Raw genomic sequence first — 20236 nt, forward strand, 5'->3', positions numbered from 1 at the left:
TCGAGAATTCCTCAAACTAACTACAGATCACATACAATGTGCAGTGCACCAAGCTGCTCAATTATGGAAAAAATAATCACAATTTTGGCAATAATTGAAATCACGATTATTTTGTTTTTGGTACAAACCAAGAAAGTTTTGAAGCATTAAGCAAATATTAAGACCAATTAATAAAAAACACTAATTATTTAAGTTCCTTTTGGACTCAACAGAATTTACAATATATATTTATAAAAATATATATTTATGTTGGCAAAAACCTAAAGTTGGAGTGCAGTATGTGCACTGTGCAGTGGGACGATTTATTTTTTTTTGTTACCAAACAAGAACATTTTTAAACAAAAAAAATAATAGGACAAATAAAATTCTTTGAAACACTCTAATTATGTAAGTTCCTTTTCGATGAAACACAATTTTAATTAGTTATACAATTTAAAGTGCAAATGTATACATTTAAACAACTCAAAATTTTTTTATTTATTTTTTTAAGATTATGCTGATTTTGCAGATCGAACTTCTGTGACTAATTTACATTTTAAAATACTGACATTTGAACAATATTTTTTGCTCAGTCTTACGACCAAATTTTTTTGGGATGTGAACAATTCTTCCAAAAACAACACTGGGGGAAACCCTGGAGTATAATGATGCAACTGCATCAGCACTACTGTACTGCATTGGGACATCATCTTTACGTGAAGTTGAAATATGTATTTATAGCACTGCTAGGGGAGCGTAGATGTAAACAACATTGAACATAACACTAATTAGAAGAATGATTTATATTTTTTGGATCAAAATTGCAATTTCAGACACATGATCGCCAAAAGTGCCTTTTCTTCTTCTTTTTTTAAATTTTTATTTTATTTTATTTTTTTAATTCTTATTCTACCCACCTTACCAATCAGAATCGGCATCATGCTACTCGTGGACCCGTCATGCTAACCAATCAGCTCCAAAGTGGTTTTAAACCCTTCAGATTAGGGGTGTGCCAAAAAATCGATTCATAAAAAAAATCGAGATTCTCATTCATTAATCGAATTGAACCGATATTAATATCCAAAAATGTATTTTATTTAAATTAGAAATGAAGAAGGGGGAAAGGCAGTTGTAGCCCACATGCTGTTTTTGTGGAAAAAGAAACTTACAATACAAAATTAATAAATGTTTAAACAAAAAAAACAAAAAAAAGACACTTTAATGTCTATTTGTCATTTTGTCTTGCAAAGCAGACTGCGGTAGATCACAACAATGTTGTGCATATCTGTAAATTGAAGCAGAAATCATTTGTCAATCAAATCATTTTGAATCGAAAATGGTTTGCTTTGCTATCACAAAAGTCAGACGAGGAGTAGCTACGCATGCGACGAACCAAGCAAGAAGAGAAAACAAGATGGAGAAGCCAATGCCAATGGCTAACCGAACATCAATTGCAGTTGCAAACGACCAGAAAAAGTGCTTTGGTGTGCAGTATTACTTTTCACAGAAGGCTGACTAAAAAATCACATAAGGGAAAACAACCAGCTATGTATGAAGTCTGTCAGAAATATAAAAAATATATACATTTGCAATCTTACATCTATGTACAAAAAACATGTACATAAATGCAAAAACACATTTTGGGTCTTCATAATACTTGTACGTGTTTGACAGCTGACGAGGCTGTTATCTGACCCACTGATGATATTTTGACATTGTTTTCCTGCTTAGCCTGGACCCCGTTCCCAAGACGGGCATGCCTCTGCCACCTCACGTCATGGCCCACCCCCGGATGGCTCCCGAGCATCTCTCCGGCGTCAAGCAAATGCCCGTCGCCCGAGGTTCGCCCGTGTACCCGCAGCAGCAGCTCCCCGAGATGTTCTACTCGGACACGCGCGGGCCGCCGCCTTCCGCTTCCCAGTACGAGCCCTCGCAGTACGCCCCAGGTACGAGTCGGCGAAGCGCGCCGAGCCGATGCCACGCGCGTCCGTGCCGCTTGTGGAAATGGACTTTGTCTTCCCTCCTTTTTCAGGGTACCCCTACCAGCAGCCTCCACAGTACGTTTCCCGGGATTACATCCGGAACCCTCCGCCCCCGAGCGAGTCGGTGCCCCCTTACCACGACCCCTACCCGGGCTATGGCCCCCCTGAGCGCCCGTACCAGGCCCACCACTCGGGTCCCCCCTTTTCGTACCCTCACCCACCGCACCGCCACGGGACTTACGCTGGCCCGCCGCCTCCCCCGCAGCCTTACCCATCTCAGAGGGACGGTCTGGTCCGGATCAGCTCCACGCCGCTGGACGTTGCCCCGCAGTCGGCCGCGCAGGCAAGCTCCATGTACCACCCGGAAGCCGGCGTGCGCGATCGATACCCGCCGGAAGGCTACTACCCGCCAGGGGCCCATTCGCAACACATGAGGGCTTACGTCAAGGTAAGACATTTTTCAAAGCATTTGTCCCATTACTCATCTTTTTTTTGAGTCTTCACTGTATGCTGTACTTTATTTATAAGGCCCTTTTTCATGTTTTCACATTTAGCAGTGCGGTGGTTAATTGAACTAATTGATGATCAAAGTAATTGATACATATTTTGATAATGAATTTTTTTTTAAGGTTTAAAGCAGCTATATGTAAGATTTAAAATTTCAAATCTCTACTGCCACCTGTGGCCGAAAACAACCTGCACGCTCGTACACGCTGCGCGCACTCGTACGTGCACGACCTCAATACTGAAGACTGGACTCTTCATATCCAATGAAACTATGTTTTCAGAGGTAAGAAGTTTTATAATGTTATACAAAGCTGGCCACTTCACGGAATGAGACTCTCGATCCCCACAAAAAAAATTGATGTCCACGGGACGTGCAGATCATATTGCTTTAGTCGGTCGAAGTCCAGTCCTGTGCTGTACTCCAAAACGATGTGCAAATTACGTCAATTAATTGGACCTCATTCCGATGTTAATATGCAGTTACATATTGTAGTCACCCCGCTCGACGGACGTTAACCTGATTCTAGTCATTATTAGTGTATGTCGTCCCCAGGCTCGCGTCATTGTGCATGAGCCGAAAGGTGGGCTGTCATTTATGGAAATTGACGATTGTGAAAAACATATAGACTACTTAGTCTGATATGGCCGTGAATGTAATCGCCATTCAGTCGTACCGGTCACATTCCGTTAGCATAATGTAGCTACAATAGGCTGTTTTCACGGAGGAGAATAAGGCGACATTTAGCCTGATTCTTCATAAAGTCATTCTGTTCCATTACATTCAACTTTGCCGCCCCTTTCACGCTAAATGTTGCCGTCCACCTCACTTTCACCCCAATAGTTACGACCGAGAAGTGATCGATCTTGAGGTTACTGCTATTTGAAAACAACACATTTTCTTCTCAATGTCAAGATACTCGCTTCTTACCTTTTCGAGTAGAAAGAAAGCCAGCTGTGAATCACTTTTCTAATCCAAGTCCGATCTCAACTCTCTCCACCGCTGAAATGTCAAACCAATGTTCACTCTCGTTCTCGGCGTCGGTAACTATCACGTTTAGATTTATTTATTTATTTTCGTGGCACTTGACATTGTTTTCATTTTTTATTTTTATTTTTTTGAGCAGCCTTCCGCGGAGTAACAGCGGGTGTCTGGGGCAGCGAAAATCTGTACTAGTTCCGTCTTGGCGCGACAGGAAACAACTGACGAGACTGCGCATGACGTCACATCCTGCAGACAGAGGGCGGGAAATTCGAAGGATTCGGACCGGACGCTTCCGAAATAATATTGGCCAGAGGCTTGTCGGAGTACCCATTGTGAACAGAGAAGATGTTGATCTACTAATTAGAATATGTTTCAGTCATAAATGGTCAAATAAAAAGGCTATTGTTAAGATATTTTTGGGGGAAATCCTACATAGAGTAGCTTTAAATTGTCCAAATTCTTGACACAGAGTACAATTTTGTCCGTCCCAAGATGAAAACAGAAATTCATCTTTAAAACGGATTATTCAGGCAAAAATTCAAAATTGAATAATCTCTCTATTATCAAATGAAATAAAATCAAATGTTTAAATTAAGTAAAAGTTTCAATCTCAACAATATTTATTTTTTTCATATATCTCCTCTTACTTTAATATTTTTGCCATTTCTCAGCCAAGGCAGGAACTGAAATCATAATCGTTTGTGCATTTTTTGTGCATTTCTGAACTGTCAATTTGACATATTTTTGAATCAGGATGGAAATTAAAACCTGTTTTATATATATATATATATATATATATATATATATATATATATATATATATATATATATATATATATATATATATATATTGTGTTGATTAGGGGCAGATATCACAAGTTTTACTTCTTTGTCTCCTTTCAATTATTAAATAATTGACATTATTAAAATGATTGTTAGTTGCAGCACTAGTTGAAGTACATCTACAATGGTTTTAAAAAGTGCTTTTTTCAAATTTAAAAAATGTTGTAAAACTGATTAAAGGGATACTTGACTCGTTGAGCCATTTTCAGCACTAAAAAGTTAATATTGTGTTATAATTAATTAAGGTGGTAACTTCATTATTTTCCATGTACAATTAGTACCTTTAAAAAGTCATTTTTCTACTTGCTGTCGACTGATGATGACATCACCCGTACTGAGGAAGTAGATAACGACCAATCATGACTCAGTTTACTGACCAAACCCAGAAAACAGGTGAGCTATGATTGGCCGTTACCTACTTCCTCAGCACACGTGATGTCATCATCAGTCGACAGCAAGTAGAAAATGTACTTTTTAAAGGTATTAATTGTACAAGAAAAATAATGAAGTCATCGAATTCATTCTGGACAAAATATTAACTTTTCACTGCTGAAAATGGCTCAATAAGTTAAGTATCCCTTTAAATCGGGACGGGCGAGTGCCACTACCGGCCTTATTTTCAAGGTATTGCGTATTGTGAAGAATGCAGATACCAGCCACAGATACTGAAAAAAAAATCTGGCATTGAATAAGTCCTCCTTGCCAATGCAGTGAAATATCTAAAGTCAAAAAGACAGGTCTTGTTCACATGTATTGAAATATTATGTAACTACTCATAGTCATATCAGTTTGAAAAATGGTGTTATTGAACGCCCGGAAAATGAAAGAAAAAAAGTTTAAATGGTCTCATTATTGAGGGCGGTGACCTATTGAAAGGTTTCGCCGATGATGAACCCGTCATGTCACCTTTCAATGCGGTCGGCCGGCATTTGCAATCACTTAAGCCCCTCCCCCTTTTCGTTCCACGTCGCAGCCCAGTCTGGATTATCTCCACCGCCGGCGCCAGGAGCTCCTCTCGCAGCTGGAGGAACGGAAAGTCATCTCCCCTCCGCCCTTTGCCGCCTCCCCAACCCTCTCGCACCCGTTTCCCAGCGACTACCCCCCCGAGGTCAGCGCCGCCGACACGCACCCATCGATGATGTCGTGATTCGCCCGTCACAACATTTGTCCGTATGTCCGTCTGCAGTACGGCGACGAGAGCTCGAGTAGCATCGGGAAATGCCGAGAGCCGGACTACGCCGGCCAGTACTCTCCGTGGTCATGTGACACCATCAGCTCCTACATTGGCACCAAGGATGCCAAACCCAAAGACGTGATGGTGCCCGGTGCCATGGACATGATGGTCAGTTCGGAGTAGACCACCGTTATTGTTATTATAGTTTGGGAAGTTTTCATTTCAGTGATTTTTTTTTTTTTAATTTTTTTTAAAAGTTAGTTTAGATTTTTTTTTTTTTATTTAGTTTTAGTTTTCAGTGTGGTTTTGCTAGTTTTTATTAGTTTTAGATATTTCATAAATGCTTACTTTTACTTAGTTTCAGTATTAGTTTTAGTTTTTTTTTTTAACTCATTCACTCCCAAAGACGTATTTATACGTTTTTTAGGTTTTTGTTTGCTAGAGTTTTTGTATGAAGGCTTTGATGCAGTTTCTGACCTGAAGTGGAAGCTTAAAGCGATGGTAGTTATTACAAAAAAAAAGTTTCATTCATGAAACAGATGAAGCACACTTTTTTTTTTTTTTTGTAATAACTACTATCGCTTTAAGCGACCACTTCAGGTCAGAAACTGCATCAAAGCCTTCATACAAAAACTCTAGCAAACCTAAAAAACGTATACGTTTTTGGGAGTGAATGAGTTAATGTGTATTACTTGTGCGCAATATTTAAAGGGATACTTGACTCGTTGAGCCATTTTCAGCAGTAAAAGATTAATACTTTGTCTTCATTATTTTTCATGTACAATTAATATCTTTAAAAAGTCATTTTTCTACTTGCTGTCGACTGATGATGACATCACCTGTGCTGAAGAAGTCGGTAACGACCAGTCATGGCTTAGTTTACTGACCAAACCCAGAAAACAGGTGAGCCATGATTGGCCGTTACCTACTTCCTCAGCACAGGTGATGTCATCATCAGTCGACAGCAAGTAGAAAAAAGGACTTTTTAAAGTATCAAATTCATTTTGGACAAAATGTTAATTTTTCACTGCTGCAAATTGAGTGAGTCAACTATCAACTAGCTAATGAGTTGACGATCCCTTTAAAAAGCAGCACGGGAGCGACGTCATCTGAAGGTGCTTTTCTATTGGCTGCTGTTAGATGACATCACTTCTGTGTGACACATTTTTCAATCGTCCTTATTCCGGTTAATATCAAAATAAATTACTTAAAATCACATTTAAAATCATCTCCCAAAAGGCTCATGCATTAAATGAATTTCCAAAGATGAAAACAAAGGACAGTTTTGCTATAATTATAGTTAGTTTTAGTTTAGCTTTATAAATGTAAAATGTAGTTTCAGATAGTTTTTTTTAAAAAGCATTTTCGTTTTAATTTAGTTTTAATTGGTTTTCAGTGTGGTTTTGATAGTTTTTATTAGTTTTAGTTATTTAATAAATGCTTACGTTTTGGTTTATTTTCAGTGTTAGTTTTAGCTTTTTAAAACAATGTGTATTACTTGTGCGCAATATTCATAAATCTACTTAAAGTCACATTTAAAATCATGCCCAAAGGCCTCATGCATTAAATTAATTACCAAAGACAAAAACGAAGGACATTTTTTTCTGTAGTTATAGTTAGTTTTGTAAACATAAAATGTAGTTTCAGTTTTCGTTTTTTAAAAAACATTATTATTTATTTATTTATTTATTATTATTTTTATTAACAAAATTGTTTTTTGAATTTTAATTGTAGATTTTTGTTAGTTTTAGTTAACTAAAATAACCTTGGTTCAGATTACACACGCAAAAAAAAAAAAAAAAAAAAGTAAATTTGACTGACCTTCACGTCTGTTGTCAGAATGTGGACGCGAAGGTTCTGAGGGAGCCGTCGCTGGAGGCCCCTCGCAGGGGTGCGGAAGTGAAGGACGACGACCCCATTATTCCTTTTGGCCCCCAACCCACCGTCTCACGCTTTGGCGCCATCTCCCGTACATCCAAGACGGGTTACCAGACGGGCCCCGTCCAAGCTCTGGTGTCGGCGCCCCAGAATCCAAACTCCAAACACATGTCCATGGCCGGTACAGGAAAAAAACAAACCAAAAAAAATCTCAGCACATGGTGGTTTCTTGTCGGCCTCACCTTGACGTCCGATTTCCGTATTCCGGCAGAATACACGTATGGAAGCCACGCGGGATGGGGCGCCACGTCATACGGCTCCTCCCACCAGACGGCCCAAGACCGAGAACAGCTCAAGATTGAACTGCAGCAGGTCAACCAGCAGATCAACCAGCAGACGCAGATGCAAAGCTTGGAGGTACACAAGACAGGCCTGAACGTCAGCCGTTATATCAAATCATCTTTCACCACAAAAGTGATTTTTTTAACCTTTCTGTACTCTATTTACAGCAGTTAAGCAAGTAACTGTGGTGTCATAATTTACAACACATAAATCTAAACAATAAACTTGTATATTTAAAATGACATTTATTGATAAGGTCTTTCTATGGACCTGTCATTCAAAATGAAGCAAATCTTAATATTTACGTGGAGTGCTAATGTGATCAATGAGAAGTTGTGCAAGGAATCGGTCATTGTTTGTGTCAAGAAAACAAAAACAAAACATAAATTCATTGTGCTACATAAATCAAACCGAAATGTGTTCAAAGGATACTTGACTCATTTACAGCATTAAGAATTTAATATTTTGCCTGTATTTAAATTTAACAATCATTTCTCATGTACTTGACTCGTTGAGCCATTTTCAACAGTAAAAAGTTCCAAAATGAATTTGATAACGACATTATTTTTTGTATACAATTAATAGCTTTTCCACTTTATGTCCACTGATGATGACATCACCTGTGCTGAGGAAGTAGGTAACGACCAATCATGCCTCACCTGTTTTCTGGGTTTGGTCGACAGCAAGTGGACAAATTTAGTTTTTAAAGGTGTGAATTCTGCATTTTAATGAAGTTATCAAATTTATTCTGGACAAACTAACTTTTTTTATTGAAAAAAAATGGCTCAATGAGTCAAGTATCAAGTATTTATTTTATTTTTTTAAGAGTCAAGTATCTCTTGAATACCTTTAAAAAAAAAAAAGAAAAAAAAAAAAAAGTTCTGTCGCCTGAAGATGACATCACATGCTCAGGAAACGACCAATCATGGCTCAGTTTGCCAAAGTCACATGATCAAGAACCTGTGATGTCATTTTCAGTCTACAGCAAGTGGCAAAATGTTGTTAAGGAAGAAAAAGAAGTTAATTCTTGGCAAAGTATGAACTTTTTATTGGTGAAAATGGCAAAATGATTATTATGAAGTATCCCTTTTAAATATGACACACATTCAACTACCGGTTGTAAGGATTCATAACTTGATGTGCCACGCAATGCATTCTGGGAGCTGACAAGGAAAGCTATGCCCAAATTTGGGCAAGTTCATATTTTTTCCCATAAATTGATACATTGATCAGCCTCCACGTGGGTCTGTTAATTTTACAAACCAGTCCAAAGTCGAAAAGAAGATCTTGTCGTTTTTCTCGTGATGTTTTGGTGACGATTGCGAACGTCTCCTTGTTGTGTTGACAGTCTGCCGGTAACGCGTTACTGCTGCCGAGAGACGCCAGTGCCTTAGCAGGCCCGCCGGTGGTGACCAGCAGCCAAGTTCAGGTGGCCGCCGCCGTCGCCGCCGCGCAGTCCCAGCAGCCCCCCAAGTGGCCACCGGGGGGCGCCGGTGCGGCGGCCGTCTCCAGCGAACAGCTCAGCCTGGAGCTCCACCAGGTGGAGCGAGAGATTGGAAAACGCACCCGGGAGATGGCGATGGTGAGGAGACCCGCAAACTGTTTCCTCAGACGCTTTTTTTCTTCCATTCGTGAGCCATCAGCAAAAAATGGATTCAAATGTCGGAGAAATGATGAAATATGACGGCGGTTATTTGGGTTCAAATGTCGACGCGGCCAGCCAGAGAGTTATAACTTATTGATATTAAAATCTGTTACTAACGTGAGAAGATTCTTCACATAAATTAATATCAGTCACGATATTTAATAATAATAATAATAACAATAATAATAAATTATATAATAATAATAATATAATATATAATAATTAATTAATAATAATGTAATTTTTGTATTAATGAATCAAGAACTCGAAGTTGTTTGATATCACCTTTTTCAGACAGATACTAATATGAGAATTCAGTCCTTGAGTGCTCACCGATACCAAGTACCGATACCACGATATTACTTTTGAAGAATAATACATTTTCCGTTGACACAGTGACAGATAATTATGAACAAGGACGTTTGTGTTTCTGAAGCAATAATAATTAGGCATAAATAATAATATATGTATTTGAACATGTGAAATGACAAAATGAACTAACAAAAGTAACATGGAAAAAATTCAAAAAAAAATGTCCGTACTTGAAAAGTAGTAGGGGAAAAAAACAAAAACACGAATGATAATAGCTGATGTGACAAATGGCTGTAATGTACTGGCAAGGGGGACTTGATTTAAATTTAGAAAAAAAATAGACAAATAGAGATTTTTTTTTCCTGATTAAAATGAAAATTGACATGCTGATTCAAAAATTTCTGTCATCTTTCTTTTTTCTAGCATGTCAATTTAGCTTACCCACCAGATAAACCAACTCCACAGAATAGTTATAGAAAGACTGTAGTAAGAAACAGCTTTGGTTTTTTTCCTCCCCCTAGCGCTGGTCCAATTTTTTTTTTTTTTTGTTTTGTTTTTGTTTTTTTGCTGATTAAAACTAAAATTGACATGCAAATTGACACTTATTTTTTCCCTCACACGTCAATTTAGCTTCCCCTCCAGATAAGCAAATTCCACGGATTAGCTGTAGAAAGACTGTAGTAAGAAAATCTTTTATTTATTTAAATTTTTTATTTTATTTTTTATTTTTCCAGCGCCAGTACATGTGATGTACTCTCACTTGGTGTGTGGAAAAACTTTTTTTTTTTTTTGCAATGGTCCAATGAAAATCAAAGTCGTATGTTGTTACCCTAGCAACCAGCGATGACCCCGCCCAGATATGAACCCTGCCATTTGTTTCCTTGTAAACGCAGGAGAACCAAGTCGCCCACGAGGTCCAACAGTACAAGATGAAATCGACCGAGAACGGACAACCCGAGCACAAAACTCCGCTGGAAGAAATCTCCCTTGCGCTTGGGTACGGCCAAAAAAAAAATACATAATTTGATGATATTTCCCACAAACATTTTCTCTCTTCTCACATGGCTTTTTTTTGTTTTTTTTTATTTTATTTTTTTTGCGCTGTTGCCGCGCAGCGAGGTGTCAAACGGCTCCGGTGGCCTGCAAGAAGGCGGGGCCGGCGGCGCGGTGGGCGGGGCCATGCTGTCGCTGACCAACAAGACGTCGACGCTGAGCCTGTGCTCCGACCCGGCCGCCACGGAAATGGAAATGCAGAAGAACGGGGTTGTCCACTCCTGCTCTTAAGCGGGACACACTTAAACACGCACGCACACACAGAAGATGCTCTGTTGAGAAGCACGCACACACACACACGCACACACACACAGATTCTATTTAGAAGATGAGCAGTATCTGCCGTGATATGATTCTCTTTCTTTTTGTTCTGTGAATGAGCTTTCTTTTTTTTATTATTATTTTAAATGACTTTCCTTGCCTGGAAACCAGGGCCTATGATAACATTTCTTTGTGTGTTTTTTGTTTTTGTTGTTCCTTTTTTTTTTTTTTTCTCCCCCCTTTTGAATTTTGAATTTCCAGACGTAACAAGGCTCACATTCAGGAAGAGGAAACAGGGTGGTGATGGTGACAGTGGCACTCAAAAGGGGATCCGCTTGCCCCTCAACACCCCCCCCCCCCCCCCCCCCAACAGTCAAGATTCATGTCACATGACGTGCAGATAAAAAAAATATATATAATAAAACGGTTACCGAGGCATAACTCGAGGAGGAGATGAACAGCAGCATGCAAGTTGGCCCCGCCCCCCCCCCAGAATCATAATCCAAAAAAAACAAAACAAAAATTGGTTGCACAGATCCGGATGGTCTGGGAAGGGAAAGCACGCCACCTGAAGGCAACGAGAAGCATGATTTATTTTATTTTTATTTTATTTTTTTTTTGTAAAATGGATGCATTTTTAGGATGGACTCTGCTGATGTTCTTTATATATTTTTTGTATACATAATATTAAATATTAAATGGAAGCATTCTGTTTTAAAGATTGCAACTTTCTTGATAAGGGAATGTGCTTCTTCCTTCACTATATTGTACTCCAAAAAAAAACAAAATGTCTGACTGCACATCCTCAGGATGACCTCCTGCATCAGGTTGATGAGCTTTTCCCTCCTCAGAGCTTCTCGTCTGGCCACTAGCAAGCAAAACAAAACAAAAAAAACGCCTCCCCATTGGGATTATCTCGTCACGTGCTTGCATAACTTCTATGAAGTTGCCTTCACTTTTTTTGTTTGTTTGTTTTTGTTTTCATGCTTGACATCGTTACGATTTGGGGGGAAGCATCAGCCTCAGGAAACATTTTTTACAGCTGCATTTTTTTTTTTTTTGTGACTCATCATCCGGCGCTGTCATCATCATCACCACCGAGTGCCCCGTCGTTCCCGTTTACAGCCCGGAGTCCGCCCGGATCTCTTCCCGCCCGCCCGCTTTTGTTTGTTTTTTGTTTTTTAACCGCTACATTTATCGTTTAGGTACACGGCTCACTTATACATACGAGTATGTATACATACATTTAATATACTAAAGCACTATTAACGTGCCACCTTCTTATTCTACTCGCTCAGCATTTATATTAAATGATCTCGACTTTAGAAATCGGCAAGATGTTTATTTTGTTTTGACGTTTTTATCGTTTCTGTCCACTGGTTGCCAACACAGACGTTATCCTTTCCCAGACGAAGGACTTTCTGTGCGCATTTTGACGTGTGTTCACTTAAATCTTTTTGTGTTCAAACAAAGATAAGACTTATGCTTCCGAAGAAGACAAAAACAATTCTGTATCTTTTTTTTTTTTTTTTTTTTTGGGGTGGGGGAGGGGGAAAATGTTTTTGGGAGACATTAATGGAGCTTTGTGTGTGTGTTAGTTGTATTGTAGAAAAAAAAATGTTTACTCTGAGTTTTTCCTCCATTTTCCTTTATCCTTGTTGAAAGTTGAGAAAAGCGTTAACCCCGCCCCCTTATGAGGATACTCAGGAAGTTGATGTAAAAGGCTGGCCTCGGATCATCCTCATTTTGGTTTTTGAAATATTAAAGTATCAAAGTTGTGGTTGACGCGGCGTCCTTATTCCCCTTTCAATCAATGCGGTACTGCCAAAATTATTATTTTTTTCTCCCAAGGAAATTTTCTTGGCTAGTCGTTTCTCTTCTGTGACCTGCAAGTCTTAATCGACGACTGCAAGAGAACTTGGGTGACGTTCACAGTCTAACTTTTTTTTTTTTTTTTTTTTGCTCTTTGTTTGAGATTTTTCCGTCACTTTATCCAAGTGGAAAGTCAACCAAAAAAATAAAAATAACGTCGGGAAAAGTCGCTTTTGGCGCTTTACGACATAACCAATAGCAAGAGATGCTGATTTGATGTTTCCGAGTGGAGCTGCTGCCTACTTCCCCCCCCCCCCCCCCCCCCCCCCACTAGAGAATCTACTTCAAAACCTCTCCACTCCCCAAAGTTTTTTTTTTTTTTTTTCTTTCTTTCCCCCCCACCACTGAGCTCTGTTACTGCTGTTTGAGGCTCGCTCACGTTTTATTTCCCCGACTTTGTGGGCAACAGAATTTGCAAATAGCTTTTTTTAATGATTGCTTCCCTTGTTTAAAAAAAAAAAAAAAAAAAAAAAAAAACCTCTTAAATTATGGTACAGGTTTAATTTCAGCAAAAAAAAAAAAAAAAAAAAAGTTTTATATGTATATTATACTCCATTAAGGAATGTCTAGAATTATCTTCCTCCAATGTGGATGTAGCCATTATGACGCCATTTTGACTTTGTAAGAGAATTCACTGTGTGAAAATTGGTTTGCATTTTTGTATAATACAATCTGCTTTTTTGTTTTGTTTTGTTTGTTTGATACGAGCAAAAGGTCAAACTGGAAGTTTGAGGAAAAAAAAAAAAAGGGTAACCTGTGAAATTTGACACAAAATGTAACTTATGTACTACAGTGATTCCGAGTTTAGGGGGAAAAGATTAAATGAGATTGCTAACTCTTGTGTTCTCCTTTTATTGCAAATACACCCATCAAAATTATGCTGTGTGAAAAACTTTTTTTTTTTTAAAAACCTTTCTGGGCCATCTGCATTCAGTTTTAGGGATGTAACGATATCCAAACGTCACAATATATCACGATATGAAGCTCATGATATAATTATCACAATATTGTGGGGAGGTTGGCGATATTTAAAAAAAGTCAATATTGTAAAAAAAAAAAAAAAAAAAAAAAAAAAAAAAGAGCTCATACTTGCATACAAAAAAAAGCAAAATATTGTGCTTTTGTACATAACCGCAATGTTATTTTATTTTGTTTTATGTTATGTTATGTTGGTAATTCACACACATGCGTGGATTTTAAACATAGAAGGGTCAAAACATCCCTAATAAAAGTTAGATTGCACTACAAAATTAGCCACCAGAGGGTGCTACAGCTGCACAAAAGGAAATCCACCTGACTTTTTTTTAACAAATGTGTTGCATTTAAATATCGTGAACATGTCAATATTGTGGCAGTTTTAATATCACAATATTGCGCTTATCGTTACATCCCTATTCAGTTTCATCCCAAAAATGGGGAAAAAAATTCAAATAAAAAACAACACATAGCAGCGATATGTATATTTACATTTTTGGATTATAACCAAATTATTCATCTCGATGGCTTTTTGAACCAGGATGAAATGTATTATTAATAAAAGTAGTCCCCATAAGCTTGGCCACCTTGCCGCACAGTGGATATAGAAAGTCTACACACCCCTGCTGAGATACTAAGGATTTTGTGATAAAAAGTTCAAGAGAAATCATTTCAACCCTCCTCAACCTTAGTTTTTGTTTTTTAACGATAAGTCTAACAGGAACATAACCACAATTCATTTCCAATATTGTTAACTTCTTACACTTGTGAAATCGATAATGGAAAGTTCATGTGAGTGAATTATGAGGATTATTATATTTTTTTCAAATGTTGCATCTGCCATGCTCGTAAGGAGGACAAAAATGCCAAAATAAATGAAAGTGAAAATAAGAACGGTAAAACATTTTATCTCTCTGGAAATAAAAACGTAATATTGTTTTTAATTAAAAATGAGATTTACAAAACAAAAAAATGCATAAAAAAATATATCATTTCAAGCTGCGGATGCCTAACGCATGAAATGTTATTCAAATGAGTGGGTGGAACACGGAAGTCTCAATGGCGCACCTATGCTGCATTCGGGGATGGTCGGAAGTCGGAAATATCAGAGTTGGAACTTCCCATTTTTTTTTTTTTTTTTTTTTTTATTATTTATTGAAAGAACAACAATACAAAGCACAACAGCCAGGGGGAGACAAATACACATGAAAATAATAAACTTCTACAAAAATAGAAACTTCCCAGTTCCGACCTCAAAGCGATCGAGGTGAAAGTAAACAACCAAAATGGTGGATTAAAGGTCCTCAAAACTCAATTTGACCTCCAGAAAACTTACCTTTTTGCAATTTTGTTTCATCTATTGTTTTAATCTTATATTCCTAAGCAATCCATACAGTTAAGTAGTTGACCGTATAATTTCATGCAGGGATATAGCGGCAATACTGTCACGTTGGTTGCTTTACGTTAAGTTATAGCGAATATTTATGAATGAAGAAAGCTATCTAGTTTTATACTCGAGTAAATTGTGTTTTGCCATTCACAGTGACGTCACATTGTAGTCCGCCAGTGAAGTCGGGGTCCTTTTTTTCTTCCGACTTCACGAGTGGAATTTCCGAGTTCAAGGGGGCGTTCCCTTACACACTTCCTGGTTTGAAGTCGGAAAAGTCCGACTTCCGACCATCCACGAATGCAGCATTCGGTCCGCTCCCTCCTTTGATAACATTTCATGACGCATTTCATGCTGATGAGATGAACGTTGAAGGATTTATATTTCATTTTATTTATGTATTTTTTGTATTTATTTCCACATTTATTTTGCTTCTTTAAATCTATTATTTCCATATATACATTTTTCTTTATTGAATTACATTTTTATATCCACTTTTAAATACACTCCTCATGCTGCTTCTTCCATATTCCAGCAAATTGTACAAAATGGTACACTCGATTGTCCGTTAGGTGCGAATGGTAGTTGGTCCGTCACAGGACCGAAAGCCAGATGGTAAAGCGACAAAATGGACATTTGGGACTTTATTGCGGATAAAAGTGAGCACAATGGGAGCAGTCACAATGGGCTTTTTGGCTTAGTAATGCAGATCAATTTGTTAGCGAGGTAGGAGAGCCCAATTGTCACCAAAATAAATACTTCATACAAAAAAATAAAATAAAAAAAATACTGGTAGTGAAAGTGAAGTAACAAACGGCATCTGGCTCCAATCCTGTGGATAAGAATCTGCTTGCATATCCTGAGTAGGACGACGAGGGGACCAGGATTCAGTTTCCTGAGGGGATCGGGTGCAAGTTTCACTTGGGTCCACGTGGTCCTCCATTATCATCCATTCCGGGTCCGCTCGCAGGCTTCGATCCGCCGCCGCCACCGCCACCGCCAGGCCTGCGGATGCGCTGCCACATCTTGACCACGGAGTCCCGCTTGCTCCAGATCAGTTGGTGACCGTACGCCCCGTACCAGCTGCGCGACAATCACATTGCTCAAATGCAATATTTCATTTTTCAGAAAAAAAAAAAAAAAATATATATATCTTTTAAAACTCACTTCTTATTCTAGGAGTGAGCACATTGTTGAATGATTTATTTTCGGGCATGAGTTTTGATTTCAATCACAATTTGATGTCGACGCTGAAGGTATGGAGGACCAAAACTGCCAAAATTCGAAATAAATAAATGATTAAATAAATAAATGACTAAAAGTGAAAATAAAAATGAATATAAAAAAAATATAATTCCAAAATTATTTCTCAAAAAATAAATATAAATGGAAATAAATCCGTTTTTATTTTAACTTTTGGTCATTTATTTATTTAGTGATTTATTTATTTATTTATTTTGAATTTTGGCAGTTTTGTGCCGCCCCCTCATTTGAATAACATTTCCATTTGGCTGTACGGACCAAAACTGCCCAAATTCAAAATAAATAATTAAATAAATAAATGACGAAATAAATAGATAAATAAATGACTAAATAATTCAATAAATGTCTACATAAATAAATGTCTAAATAAAAAAAAAAAAAAAAAATGAATAAATGACGAAAAGTGAAAATAAATATTTCTTTTAGATATAATTTTGGAATTATATTTTTATATTCATTTTTATTTTCACTTTTAGACATTTATTTATTTCGAATTTTGGCAGTTTTGGTCCTCCATATGAAGGAGCATTATTAGCACAATTTTCCATCTTTTCAAAATCCTATTTATCATGATTTGATGGTTTCCTTGACTCACACGCCAAAGAGAGCTCCGCCGAGGTGAGACGCGTGGTCAAACGTCCGCCATCCCAACAGCAACCCTGCCGCGTCCGTGGCAACCACAACTTTCAGAACCTTTTAAAAGAGCAGCACAAAAGATTCCACTTGCTCATTTTCGTCACTATTTTTTTTTTTTCAGACCAAAACGAAATGAAAAGTAAAATAGACTAACTGAAATAGGCGATTTTGTCAATGACTAAAACGAAAATGAAAATAACACAGTGACAGAAATTCACACAATCAATCACAATGAATGAAACGCAGCTTGTCGAAAAGAACCGATCAGGAAATGTTCAGTGCTCACTGCACTTTATTTCATGTTGAAAGATGTTATTGATGACTATCTGGTTAACACAATTCTCATCCTGGGTACATTTTTTATACACAAATGTAAATTATCGAAGGTGAAACCACATTTCGGCTATTTTCACAACGAGTTTTTTTGTATAATGGACAAATACATGTTATGTGAAAAGCCCTTGTGTCTTTTATTTTTTTTATTTTTGTGTTTTCTTTCATTTTTGTTGTATATTGTTTCCTTGTAGAATTAGTAATGTTATAACAAAAGCCATAATGTTGTATATGTTTTTCATATTGATGTGTATGTTTGAAACATTTGTGCAATAAAATAAATAAATACATAAATAAATAATTAAATAAACTTTATTTCATGTTCAAACGTGTCTACACTCGTTGTGCAACAGAGGACCAAAACTGCCGAAATTCAAAGCTTCCTTGTTCGCCGACTGCTCACTCGACCAATGGCAGGCAGTTTGCAACGGCGGAGTCCAACGCAAGACACGCTTAGGACCGCCCCCTCATTTGTTTTTTTTGTTTTGTTTTTTTTATTTTTATTTTTTATTTTTATTTTTTTATTTTATTATTATTATTATTATTATTATTATTTTATTTTTTTTTTCTCGAGGACCGCCCCCTCATTTGAATAACATTTCGACTTGGCAATATGGCCCAAAACTGCCACAATTAAAAAATAAATAAATAAATAAATGACTAAAAAAATAAATCAATGACGAAACAAATAAATGACTAAAAGTGAAAATGAAAATGCATATAAAAATATAATTCAAAAATTAAATACAAATGTATTTATTTATATAAATATATAATTTTCTCTTTTTATTTCCATTTTTTTATTTTTTTTAATACAATTTTCAAATTATTATTTTTTTTAATATTGATTTTTATTTTCACTTTTAGTCATTTATTTAGTCATTTATTTATTTTGAATTTTGGCAGTTTTGGTCCTCCATAATTGTGCAGCTGTAAGATTAATCAAAAGCAATTATGCACTTTTTTTTTTAAATATTATTTAGGAGAAAATGAAGTTATATTATTGTCAGTTCAACATTGTTGCATTGAAACAATGAAGACACCGTTATATTAAATATGTTTTGCTTGTTGAACTAGTTCCAAATAGGTGTGTTATCATTTTCTGTATAAAATGTATGATGAAGGAAAATATCGACTAAAATTGGTTTATTTTCGTCGACTACACTAAGATTAAAACTAAAATACAATCAGATGCCTAAAACTTTAATTTTAGTCAAAAGAGGAACTAAAACTAAACTAAAAATTCTTGTCAAAATGAACACTGGTTCAATTAAAATGAAACTCTGTCAAGGTGGAAGGGGTTGGGGGGGTCTCGTCAGACCGCATCACTCACTCACAGTTCCCATGGTGAAGGTGACCATAGGGAGGAAGATGATGCTCAGTTTGGCTTCGGGGAGTCTGGAGCAGACCGCACCGACCACCGCCATGATTGCACCTGACTGATGGGCACAAAAAATAAAAAAATAAAAATCTAAAATAATTCAGTCATCCTGTTTGAAGTGATATTTAAGAAGTGGAGAGGTGTCTCACCGCTCCCAATGAAGGGAAGATTCGTCCGGATGTTGTTTTACAAATGTAGCTGAACATCGAGGAAATCACACCTGGAGATGGATTTATAAAAAAAATAAATAAAATAAAAAAATAAAAAAAAACTTGTAATTTTACAAATTAAACTCACAAGATTAAAGTCAGAATCCATCCCACAAATTTATGCAGCTTTTCCTCATTTTAAAAGAAAAATACACAAAATGAAAGAAAAAAATGAAAGATAGAAAAAAGAAAAAACAAAATAGCCATCATTTAATTTAATTGAAGCGTTACATCATTTATTTTTATCTATCTACACACTAAATCATGTTAAACTCTATGACCTCATCATTTTATGACAAAAATAACTTTCTGAAGAGGTTTAAAGTAAAAAAAAAAAAGTGCGTCAAATGGGAATGTTGTAACAAAGTTGAACTTCTGCTGACACTTGTTTTATCTTTTGTACTTTGTGAAAAGTTGACTTCAAGGGCCTGCGAAATAAAGTCACAATTAGGAGGAGAATTATTTTCATTTATTTATTTATTTATTTTTTTTTAACAAGAATACAGTTATGCTCTGCACAAAAAAAATACAAGGCTAAAAAGTCAAAATATTCTGGAATAAAATATTTGTTATAAAATTTTTTTTTTCCTGTAATTTATTTTTTATTTGAGAAGAATGTTATAAAATAAATTTTAATTTTACAAGCGAAATACGTAATACGAAGGCCACAAAGGAAAAGGAAAAAAAAAAAACTTTAATTGTGCAACAAAAATCATAAATTGCGGGAAAAGCTAAAGGTTCACCTAAAAAATTGCAAGTTGCATTATTTTTATTTTTATTTTTTTACAAGAATAGAGTTATGTTATGCAAAAAAAAATAAATACAATGCTAAAGTCAAAATATTCTGGAATAAAATATTTGTTACAAGATGTAACATACATTTTACACAGATACAAAGGACACAAAGGAAAAGAAAAAAAAAGAACTAAAAAAAATTTCTAGGGGAAATTAAATAAAAATAAAGACATTATCGGAAAAAAAATTCACACGATCTAGCAATTACACAAATAATTCATATTTTAGAGATTACATTCACTATGTGAGAACTTGCAATTCTATGATAAAGGAATGCTAATCTTAAAACATTTGATTATTATGAGAAGTCTCAATATTAAAAGACTAAACATCGACAAAAAATTGCAAGTTGCAAAGCAAAAGTTAAACTTCCGAATTTGATGACAATAATGTGAATTAGGGCTGCACAATATATTGAAAAAATATT

The 20236-nt window shown here is 36.4% G+C and overlaps 2 protein-coding genes across 10 annotated transcripts in view; one reads left to right on the forward strand and one right to left on the reverse strand.

The window, feature by feature from the left end:
* Positions 1-13667, forward strand: part of rc3h1b (ring finger and CCCH-type domains 1b) — a 29238-nt gene extending 15571 nt beyond the window's left edge. For all 5 annotated transcript variants that reach the window (XM_077515006.1, XM_077515024.1, XM_077515015.1 and 2 more), the window contains 9 exons: positions 1711-1925; positions 2012-2409; positions 5267-5401; positions 5480-5635; positions 7307-7526; positions 7617-7762; positions 9036-9269; positions 10538-10641; positions 10760-13667. In XM_077515006.1, coding sequence (XP_077371132.1) covers positions 1711-1925; positions 2012-2409; positions 5267-5401; positions 5480-5635; positions 7307-7526; positions 7617-7762; positions 9036-9269; positions 10538-10641; positions 10760-10928 — 1777 coding nt within the window. In that variant the 3' untranslated portion in view covers positions 10929-13667. The remainder of the gene's footprint in view (positions 1-1710; positions 1926-2011; positions 2410-5266; positions 5402-5479; positions 5636-7306; positions 7527-7616; positions 7763-9035; positions 9270-10537; positions 10642-10759) is intronic.
* A 2154-nt stretch (positions 13668-15821) lies between these two features.
* The window catches only part of LOC144014795 (presenilin-associated rhomboid-like protein A, mitochondrial), a 69190-nt gene continuing 64775 nt past the window's right edge, over positions 15822-20236 (reverse strand). For 4 of the 5 annotated variants that reach the window (XM_077515076.1, XM_077515099.1, XM_077515083.1 and 1 more), the window contains 4 exons: positions 18955-19025; positions 18762-18863; positions 17051-17148; positions 15822-16275 (listed from right to left, as the gene is read on the reverse strand). In XM_077515076.1, coding sequence (XP_077371202.1) covers positions 16110-16275; positions 17051-17148; positions 18762-18863; positions 18955-19025 — 437 coding nt within the window. In that variant the 3' untranslated portion in view covers positions 15822-16109. Of the gene's footprint in view, positions 16276-17050; positions 17149-18761; positions 18864-18954; positions 19026-20236 lie in introns of those variants that run through there. The other variant, XR_013282575.1, reaches the window with a different exon arrangement.

Source organism: Festucalex cinctus, chromosome 1 (genome assembly GCF_051991245.1).
Source record: "Festucalex cinctus isolate MCC-2025b chromosome 1, RoL_Fcin_1.0, whole genome shotgun sequence".
NCBI lineage: Eukaryota > Metazoa > Chordata > Actinopteri > Syngnathiformes > Syngnathidae > Festucalex > Festucalex cinctus.